Source organism: Pelmatolapia mariae, linkage group LG3_W (genome assembly GCF_036321145.2).
Source record: "Pelmatolapia mariae isolate MD_Pm_ZW linkage group LG3_W, Pm_UMD_F_2, whole genome shotgun sequence".
NCBI classification, from domain to species: domain Eukaryota; kingdom Metazoa; phylum Chordata; class Actinopteri; order Cichliformes; family Cichlidae; genus Pelmatolapia; species Pelmatolapia mariae.
In genome coordinates, this window is record NC_086229.1 from 52,927,690 (window position 1) to 52,938,788 (window position 11,099).

Genomic DNA, 11,099 nt, shown 5'->3' on the forward strand with positions numbered 1-11,099 from the left:
ATCATATTTATTGAAATCATAAGATATTTCAATCAGAAACATCTTAACAGGTCAAGTTACATGTTGACATAGGACCCCTTATTTGATAGCAGTTTCACAGTTCTTGCATCCATGGAACTTGTGAGTTTTTGGGAAGTTTCTACTTGAATGTCTTTGCAGGATGTCAGAATAGCCTCCCAGAGCTGCTGTTTGGATGTGAACTGCCTCCCACCCTCATAGATCTTTTGCTTGAGGATGCTCCAAAGGTTCTCAGTAGAATTGAGGTCAGGGAAGAATGGGGGCCACACCATGAGTTTCTCTCCTTTTATGCTGATAGCAGCCAATGATGCAGAGGTGTTCCTTGTAGCATGAGATGGTGCATTGTCTTGCATGAAGATGATTTTGTTGCGGAAAGCACGGTTCTTTTTGTACCATGGAGGAAAGTGGTCAGTCAGACACTCCACATACTTTGCAGAGGTCATTTTGACACCTTCAAGGACCCTAAAGGGGCCGACCAGCTCTCTGTCGGTGATTCTGGCTCAAAACATGACTCCACCACCTCCCAGCTGACGTTGCAGCCTTGTTGGGACATGGTGGCCATCCACCAACCATCCACCACTGCATCCATCTGGACCATCCAGGGTTGCACGGCACTCATTAGTGGACAAGACTGTTTGAAAATTAGTCTTCATGTAGTTCTGGGCCCACTGCAGCCATTTCTGCTTGTGAGCATTGGTTAGGGGTGGCTGAATAGAAGGTTTATGCACAACTGCAAGTCTCTGGAGGATCCTACAGCTTGACGTTCACGGGGCTCCAGAGGCACATGCAACTTAAAATATGTGTTTGCTGCTTTTTAATGGCCTTTTAGCAGCTGCTCTCTTAATCTGATGTATTTGTCTGGCAGAAACCTTCATCATTGTGATTTGATTTCAGTGATCCAAAGAGCTCTGAGACACAATTCCATCCTTGAGTTTAATTGAAAAACAACTTATTTAATCTTTATGAAACTTAAATAAACACAATTTGTATAATAATTTACGACGCGGTGTGTATATATTAAAAAACTCAGAGAAATGTTCAGATGTGAAGATCTGAACCACTTTAACAAGGAAAAAAACAGAAGCACGTATTTAAAAACAGAAGGAACAGAGAAGAATAAAGTTTTAATAACCAAGTTAATGTTCACACTCAGACCCACATATAGCGTGACACACTCAGGCATGAGGAAGTGTTCAGTTAAACATTCCTCTGCTAACATCTGATGATTTTGGCGTCACAGAAACTAATGGAGCTGAACTGACCTGACTGTATTTATAGATCACTATAATATTTCATAACTTTAAGTTATTTTTAAAAAACATTTCTTTATGTTTGTAGTTCTGGATTTATTAAATTCTGTAATTATGATGTCTGCATGTGAATTATGGTCTATAACTAAAGGCTAAACTAATAATTTTGATGGTATCATGAAGGCCTCTTGGACTATCTGCCTGTCAGCTTTTTGTTGGTGTAGCTGACGTAGAAATAGTTTTGTGATGGGAGATTTCTTTATTCTATGTAGTAATATGAATTTTACTTTAGTAATAGTAGTATCACTTTGTCACAATTATATGCATGTACGATGTTATGTCAAGTGGGCCTTATGTTTATCACACCTTCACAGTGGGGTCATTGTATGTGGGTTATAGACATATAGGCACCGTGTAAGGGAGATGCCGGTTGGTCGTAATTCTCCTTTGGGGGGAAGGGTTCGAGGATGAGCTGAACTGGGAGGTATAGAGCTACGTGATGTGCTGTGGAATTTCCTTTGTCCATGAGTTTGGGTCATATGTAAGGCAGTGCCCATCTCTACAGACCATTATGGTTTGTGACCAGAGCGCTCTCTCCACATGCAGTGTGTACAATAAACTCTGCTTCAAAAAGGCGCTTACCGGGTGTTTGCAGTTTATTTAAAATTTCCACAACAGTTACCTTTCATAGTTTGTAATCATAGTGATAAATGTGAGCAGTGTAAAACAAATTGTAAAGAATATGGTCAGAAAAAAAAGCAGAGCACCTTGCTGTCGGTGATCACAGAGGTTCTCTGATGAGTTAGGAATGAGACTGTGTTGGCAGATCATCTCTAATCTTCTGTGCAATAAAAAAAGGATTTAACATCATCGTAACCCAGATAGCTGACTCATCTGTTCAGAAGTATTAAAGCTGTTCTTGTGTTTTTGGGTTCTTGATAAACAGCTTCCTTTCTGTTCTCAGTCATTCTATATCTAGTATAGTGCTGGAACGAATCATTGAGTAATTTGATTATAAAAAATCCTTGATGCAGATCCTTTGCTTTGATGTTTTGTTTAACACATGGCTCTGTAGTGTGCCCATGTGTTAAATGATGTAAACGTGAGCATTTCACACACGTTTGCAAGTAAAACAGAGCTACAATAAAAGTGTATTTAGGAGCAACCAATTAAAAAGTCTGACCACATTTAGGCTACACTATGGGGTGCCATTTGTAAAGGGAAACATGCTGAAATTAACGGCAACATCTTTCCACATTTAGCTCAAAACCTTACAAAAACATGTTTTTTCGAGTCATTTTTTACAACATTTAGTAAAATATTTGTAACTTTTTATGTTATATTTATGTTACGTACCACTGTACAGTGCATCACTTCAGTAGTTTAGAGGACCAAGGCACAGCAAGAACAACATCAGGAACATCAGCAACAAAAAGAAATGTTACATCTCTTGTGTTTTGTGAAAATGAGAAAAGACAAGAAAAAACAAGTCATGCTAAACTTATACAATAGCATCAATAGTATTTCAGTTGATGTGCACATGAATGATTTGTGTTTCCTCTGCAGGTGAAGGTAGAAAGTGTGTGTGAGCTGACGTGGATGTGAATTCGGCAGCATGGATCAGTGTGAGGACAGAGAGGAGGGAGTCCCTCCCTCTAAAACCACTCTGTGTGGGGAACATGAGAGCCAGACCAAAGCTCAGAGGTGAGATGACCATCTCTAACTGTCCATGACTCTTCTCCATGTCACAGCTCAGCACTCACATCACTGCTCCATCATTATTCACAGGAACCAGCCTGGACCTCCACCCAGCTGTGTGTCCTTAAAGAGTGACCGGTCTAAAGGGTATTCCATTAATTTTAAAGACCAGCAGGCATCTGCTGCAGAGAGGTGAGCTGTTAGTAACATGAAGTCTTTGAGAGCTGATTTAACTGCTTGATGTTGTTGGATATATGTTGTTGGCAAACAAGACTTTTATCTGAAATTACTTTTTTTTTTCTTTCTTTTATTCCTGACGGAAACTTGGCTTTGACCCAGTGAGTTTTCTTCCTTCTCGGAACTCCTTCACCCTGATTGTTCATTTCTCTGCTCTCCCTGGATCACTGGTAGAGGTGGAGGGCTAGCTTTGGTATTTAAAAACTAATTTGGCTGTCGGCAACTGCCACCTTTTTTCTACCCCAGCTTTGAGGTGCAGTTTTTGGAACTGAACTCCGCTCCCTCAGTCCTCTGAGCTGTGGTGTATCGTCCACCAAAATGCATTAAGGATTTTAATCTCGATGTTGCAGACTTACTAGGTAGTCTTATGCTAGGATATGACCGTGTTTTAATTGTTGTTGAGTTTAACATCCATGTATGATGTGAGACTAGACCACTGGTAAAGGACTTCCTTGTCCTTATTGACACTTTTAATCTTACTCAGTGGGTGTGTGATCCAACTCACGAAATGCCACACACTTGTTCAGGTGCTGTCAAACAGTCTGGATGTTTGTATTACAGAAATCAAGGACTGTGGAATATCAGATAATTTTCCAGTGATGTTTAAATCGTAGTGTGTAATGTGGAGTTGAACATTGAGGGACCTGTGCATCAGTTATGCATGATAAATTCATTGACCGCTGCTCACTATTCTCTGCTTTTACTAACTCTGTATGATGCCAAATGTAAATATCAACACTTCACCGAGTTCTTTTGATTCCTCAGAGGCATCCGATGGAAGACAAAACACTGCTCAGTAGACCATTTAACACTTGATTTCTCTTTCACAATACTTCTAGAAGGGAGATGCGTCCTACATGACATGTTGCCGCGGATCTCAAAATGGTGGTGTGCCCCTGACAGTTTTATTACAGAAGCTCTCTTATTCTAGTCTAAACAATACTGCCTAAGTACCTTTCCACTAGAGATGATCCCCTCTTATCTACATTTTCCCAGGCAAGCGTGAGCGAGAGTCTGCAGCTTTCTACTCCCCAAGGACACATGGTCTCATGCCTTTATTTTTCAGGGCTGTGTCCACTATATAACTTTATAACACTTATTATTAATAAAAAGCATAGCATTATTGAGGCACTGCAAATTATTTAATCCCAACACAACCTTAGCGTGGAACTATTGGTTAAGGAGCTAGCTAATCTTTTTAATTCAACATGTTCTGGTATCCTTGACTCTGTTGCTCCACTTAGGAGTAATCGCACTAAATCTTCATGGCAACCTTGACTGAATGAAACCACCCGCGCTCTCAGATGCGAATGTCGAAGTGAAGAGAGAAAATGGAAGAAGGACAAACTCTAGGTGTCTTTGAGCATCTTACATGATTGCTTATCAAAATAAAAGAAGATTTTTAAAGCTTTTTCTGTCCAGTCTAATTTCTACCAACAGTCACAATCCCTGAGTTCTTCTAAATAGTTTTAATAATTAATAGTTTTGTGATTAACCCTGTGCCACTGTTTTTATGGACGCCTTTGCACTTTGTGAAAACATTTTAAAACACTTCATTGAACAATTCTCAGCTTTAAGGTCTCCACATTCACAGGCAGGGTTAGACCTAGATCTGCCTTCTAAGTGCTCGGCTGTTTTTCCAGCAGTTTGAGCCTGTGACTTTTCCTGCCATAAAGGAAGTAATCGATCACTTAGGACCTTCTAATTTTCCTCAGGATATTCTTCCTTCTCGCCTTTTCAAGGAAGCTCTTCACGTTATTGGACCTAGTATTTTACTTTTATTGAATGTTTCCTTGTTATCACATTGTTTACCAGCTGCTTTTAAACATACTTTTGTGCAACCCATTATTAAAAAAAAAACAACAACTCAATCCAAACGTTCTTTCTAATTACAGGCCTATTTCTAAACGTTCCTTTATGTCCAAAATTTTGGAAAAAGTTGTTTTCGAGCAACTTCCGAACTTTTTAGACACTGTTAAATCCTCCCAATTCTTTTAATCTTTGGGCTGAAGGAAGGACAATACTCGGTGTATAAATGCTCAATCAACAATTATTTTATTCCATACAATTCAACACTTTTGAGCATAAAACCATCCGGATGGGGAGACATGCATGCAGAGGGTCACAGCAAATCTCAAAATGGTGGAGAGTTACTCAAACTCTTATAGCCTCTAGTGGCCCCCACCTAGTCGTAAAAACCTAAACATTCACATTCTTTCTCTCTTACGGCGCCTAAGTTCAGACCTTGGCTTCCTGTGCAGTATGTTCTGTTCTTTTCTAATCAGACAAATAAGGCGATGACTCTCTGAAAACAGTATTTCTTATAACGCAGCAGTATAATGCGTCATAAAACAATATTCACAATAAATCAGCAGTCTAATGTAATACAAATCAGTTTAACAAATGTAATAGTTGTCACCTTCTTCTAATTCAGGAGAATAATGCAAACTAAAACTACATAATAATTTCACAATCTTTAATTAGGGGTATAACATGGCATAAGATCATATAATAATCTCACAACACTCATGACATTTGTGAAGAGTTGCAGTCTGGTGTTAATGAAACTAAGACTGAAGTTATTGTTTTATGAAGTCATGCCCCTTTGGATAAGTTAACGGATACCCTTGGACCTCTTGCTTGTGATCACTCCCACACTGTAAGAAATCTCTGAGTGTTTTTAGATAGCTCTTTTAAATTAGAGAAGCAAGTGTCCACAGTTGTGAAAAACAGTTTTTATCAGTTACATGAAATTGCCAAAGCGAAGCCTGATCTTCCTCCTAAAAACCTAGAAAAACTTATTCATGCCTTCATCACCTCTAGACTGGACTGCTGCAATTCTCTCTATTTAGGTATTCAACACTCCATCGCTTGCATTTAGTCCAAAATACTACTGCTGTATGTCTTTTAACAGGTTTTAGAATATATGAAAGGTTTTCTCTGTAAAGAAGAAAAACGAACTGATCTGATTGTGAGCGCATGCTGCTCATAAACCCGTATTTAGCATTAATGGTGCAATCCCAGATGTGGTGGATCGGCATCCTGTACTTGGACTAATTCTTCATGATTTCTCCACAGAGTGGGCCAGGACAGCTCTGAGTTTCCCAGTGGTCAGTCTGCCCAGCAGCATCAAACACACCTGGACCCCATATTTATGGTGTGTACATGAACTACTTTACTACTAAACAAAACACCTACATAATAATAATAATAATAATAATTTTATTGATGCAAATAAAATGAATGAAAGTATAATGTATTGTCGAGAATGACACCCAGACTCTTAACCTGTGAGGAGGGGGAGACAGAGGAACAGTCACTGACTAAGGAAAAATTGTTTTGGATCGTGTTGATTTTATACTAATGAGGAGAACCTTAGTTTTGTCACTATTTAGACAACCAGGATTTTGTTTTAGATATATAGTCAGTGAGTGAGGAGGGAGGCAAGGTAGAAGATTTGTTGTTAAGCTGGTTGTCATTTGCGTGTCAGTGGAAATTGTTGTTTTATTTATGAAAGATAGTACATGGGGAAGAAATGAATGATAAAATACCTGAAGTGACTGAAGAAGGCTGGAATGTGAATAATTTGAACTAAATGACCTGAGTGCAGTCTGAAAGGAAAGATTCAACCCTTAGAGTGGAGTGGGAGTGATGTCAGTGGAGGATAATCTGTTTAGGAGGATAATCTGACAGTATCAAAGGCTCCACTGAGGTCAACAAGAATGAGAATAGTAAGTAAAATGGAATCAGCTGAGAAGGTCATTGGTAACTTTTATGAGTGCAGTCTCTGTACTAGGAAGGGAATGAAAACCAGACTGAAACTATTCGTAATTGAGATAAATGTGAATGAACTTGAATGACTACCTGTGGTGGGGCGTGGCCTGCGGTACCGTGCAGGGAAGGTGGACGCACCCACATGGCATCCGCAATCACGTCCCGCTGACTTAAATATTGCACTGGGTCCTGTGGTTGGGGTTGTTGTTGGTATGTTGAGCTGGCAGCGGGAGAGCTAACAGCAGCCATGAGTGTAAATAAAGAAGGCTGCAAAACACGAAATTTCTCCGGGTCTGCCGTGGTGCTTCACACTACCATTTCTAAAATGATTTTGGAAATGAAAAATAAGTTAGAAATACAGTCAATAAAAAAAGTTCATCTCATTTACTTTATTATATACCCTTTGTTTGCAATGACATGCTCTAGATCATTTTGACCCCACAGGGTGAAATCTTGCGTGGAGCCCCAGATCGAGGGAGATTATCAGTGGTCTTGTATGTCTTCCATTTTTGAATAATTGCTCCCACAGTTAATTTCTTCACACCAAGCTGCTTCTCAGCCTGGCGCAGGTCTATAATTTTGTTTCTGGTGTCCTTTGACAGCTCTTTGGTCTTGGCCATAGTGGAGTTTGGAGTGTGACTGTTTGAGGTTGTGATAACAAATTCAAACTGGGGCCATTAATACAGGTAACGAGTGGAGGACAGAGGAGCCTGTTACAGAAGAAGTCACAGGTCTGTGAGAGACAGAAATCTTGCTTGTTTATAGGTGTCCAAATATTTATTTTCCACTATAATTTGCCAACAAATTCTTTGAAAATCAGACAATTTGATTTTCTGGATTTATTTTTTCTCATTTTGTCTCTCATAGTTGAGGTATAGCTATGATGAAAGTTACAGGCCTCTCTCATCTTTTTAAGTGGGAGAACTTTTTACTTTTTTACTTTTTTTGCCCCACTGTATGATGGAAATTGTTGAAGTTGGTAGAATCAGCACAGGTTTTTTTTTGTTTGTTTGTTTGTTTTTTCAGGATTGAAGTTATTGCAGTGGATTTGAAGGATGTGGGGACAGGTCTGGCAGAGAGAGATGAGTAGATGATGTCAGAGATGAGGAACCAGAAAGGGAAGGCGAGCTTTATTGACGACTGTTGGGTGATGATCCATCTGAAAAGTAAATTGCTTGGACTTACGAATAGAATATGAAATTTCTGAGCAATTTCAGAGCTGGAAAGAAAAGAGAGTGAGTGGATGAAAGAAGCTCAGAAAAAATAGTGGGTCTTTTGGATTTTTTTTTTCTTTATTAAAGAAAGACAAGAGAAGTACAAAAGACAGTGGCGAACAGGTAAGATGTTAAAGAGTCTGGTGACTGGATGATGTTGTTAAGCAATGAAAAGAGTGACTTGGTGTTACCTTCATTAGAAGAGATAATATGACAATAGTAACTGGACTAGTTTGAGCGATGCTGTCCTTATAATGTCGTTTATGATTTTTATACATCTTTTATGAGCAAGTCCAGTTCTTCTGTAGAGCCTCTCAAGTTTGTGACAGTAATAGTCAAAGTTCAGGTGTAAACTCAGGGGGTAGAGAAAGAGGAGGAAACAGATCATTTTTTTCATGGAGTTCAGTGTTGTAGAGTGAAACCAGTTCTTCAATGGTGAATAAACCCTGAATGTCTATGAAAGAGTCAATGCTACCGGAGAGAGAATTATTAATAGAGAATTGTTAATAAAGAGAGTTTCATAGGTAAGCGAGGTTACACCAGAGCAGCAAATCAGGTTCCAAATGTGTCCTTTAGACTGAGTAGCAACACCAGTATGCTGCTGAAATCCAAACTCTCAAGGTAAGACACAAAATCTCTGATGAGAGAGTTATTAATGCTGTGATAGATGTGAGGCAGGCAGCAAAATCATTTGGGAACTGATTGTTGAGTTTAGGGAAACGGTAGACAGTTGAAATAATGGTAGGAGTAGGAACAGACATTTGACACACAGTAGATTCAAAAGAACTGACACGGGAGCAGAGACTAGTATGACTTTTCACCTCTCACGATAGATTATTGTAAGGTCCCCGGCCAGTATTACAGGGTTGAAAGATGTTAACAAACCCAGGAGGAGTGGATTCATTCAACTGAGACAAGTCATTGGGCATTGCTAAGTCTCAGTTAACCAGAGAAAGTCTAGCTTACAGTTGGTAAAGAGATCATAGAAGATATGTCCCTTGCTCTTAAGTGAGTGGGTGTTAGGCAGATTGAAGTTGAGAGTGATGGTATCATATTTAGCAGCCAAAAAAAAGAGGTGCATCATCCTACTGAGAACAACTGAACAGTCAATTAAGACATGACACAAATGTATAAAGTTACCAATGAGAAAGTCCAGTCATCTCTTCACAGTCATCTCCATGCTGCTCTTTGTTCGACCTGTGGATTGTCAGTGTGTCCAACATGGATCTGATATTTGGCTGCATGATTTCAGTCTGACTGGGTCATTCATAAAGTATTCTGTTCCAGCTGCTGGAGGACAATATCATCATTTTTGTAAAGAATGAGCTGAAGAAGCTCCAGAAGGTTCTGAGTCCAGATTACCCAGAATGCGCAGAGAATAAGATTGTGAATGAGGAGGTTTTGAAGGGTGAGGATGATGAGCAGAGGAGTAGCAGAGAAGCATTTGTGAAGATCACATTGCACTTCCTAAGGAAACTGAAGCAGGAGGAGCTGGCTGACCATCTGCAGAGCAGTAAGACAATTTCTCTAGATATTTAAGCTGCTGGATGAATGGAACATTTAGTAATCTCTCATTAATGTTAACAAAAAATATTACACACACATATTATAGGGGGCACGAATACTCATATGCATTTCATTTCATTGTTTTCTGTTTTTTTTTTTTAAATTGTTTTCAGAACATGTTGCAGCAATTTGTAAATGTAAACTTAAAACGAAGTTGAAGAAGAAGTTCCAGTGTGTGTTTGAGGGGATCGCTAAAGAAGGAAATCCAACCCTTCTGAATCAGATCTACACAGAGCTCCACATCACAGAGGGAGGGACTGCAGAGGTCAATGATGAACATGAGGTCAGAAAGACTGAAACAGCATCCTGGAAACCAGATAGACCAGAAACAACAATCAGACAAGAAGACATCTTTAAAGTCTCACCTGGAAGAGATGAACCAATCAGAACAGTGCTGACAAAGGGAGTGGCTGGCATTGGGAAAACAGTCTTAACACAGAAATACACCCTCGACTGGGCTGAAGACAAAGCCAACCGGGACATCCAGTTCATATTTCCATTCCCTTTCAGGGAGATGAATATACTAAAAGAGAAAAAGTTCAGCCTGGTGGAACTTGTTCATCACTTCTTTATTGAAACCAAAGAAGCAGGAATCTGCAGCTTTGAAGACTTCCAGGTTGTGTTCATCTTTGATGGTCTGGATGAGTGTCAACTTCCTCTGGACTTCCACAAAACTGAAATCGTAACTGACCCTAGAAAGTCCACCTCAGTGGATGTGCTGCTGACCAACCTCATCAGAGGGAACCTGCTTCCCTCTGCTCGCCTCTGGATAACCACACGACCTGCAGCAGCCAATCAGATCCCTCCTGACTGTGTTGACATGGTGACAGAGGTCAGAGGGTTCACTGACCCACAGAAGGAGGAGTACTTCAGGAAGAGATTCAGAGATGAGGAGCAGGCCAGCAGGATCATCTCCCACATCAAGACATCACGAAGCCTCCACATCATGTGTCACATCCCAGTCTTCTGCTGGATCACTGCTACAGTTCTGGAGGATGTGCTGAAAACCACAGAGGGAGGACAGCTACCCAAGACCCTGACTGAGATGTACATCCACTTCCTGGTGGTTCAGGCCAAAGTGACGAAGGTCAAGTATGATGGAGGAGCTGAGACAGATCCACACTGGAGTCCAGAGAGCAGGAAGATGATTAAGTCTCTGGGAAAACTGTCTTTTGATCAGCTGCAGAAAGGAAACCTGATCTTCTATGAATCAGACCTGTCAGAGTGTGACATCGATATCAGAGCAGCCTCAGTGTACTCAGGAGTGTTCACACAGATCTTTAAAGAGAAGAGAGGACTGTACCAGAACAAGGTGTTCTGCTTCATCCATCTGAGTGTTCAG

The 11,099-nt window shown here is 40.1% G+C and overlaps 1 protein-coding gene across 1 annotated transcript in view; it reads left to right on the forward strand.

Moving 5' to 3' along the window:
- The first annotated feature begins 8,786 nt into the window (after window positions 1-8,786).
- Window positions 8,787-11,099, forward strand: part of LOC134623744 (protein NLRC3-like) — an 8,811-nt gene continuing 6,498 nt past the window's right edge. Inside the window, exons 1-3 of the mRNA XM_063468768.1 lie at window positions 8,787-8,812; window positions 9,466-9,704; window positions 9,871-11,099. The exon at window positions 9,871-11,099 is cut by the window's right edge and continues 575 nt beyond it. Of these exons, the coding sequence (XP_063324838.1) occupies window positions 8,787-8,812; window positions 9,466-9,704; window positions 9,871-11,099 (1,494 nt within the window). The remainder of the gene's footprint in view (window positions 8,813-9,465; window positions 9,705-9,870) is intronic.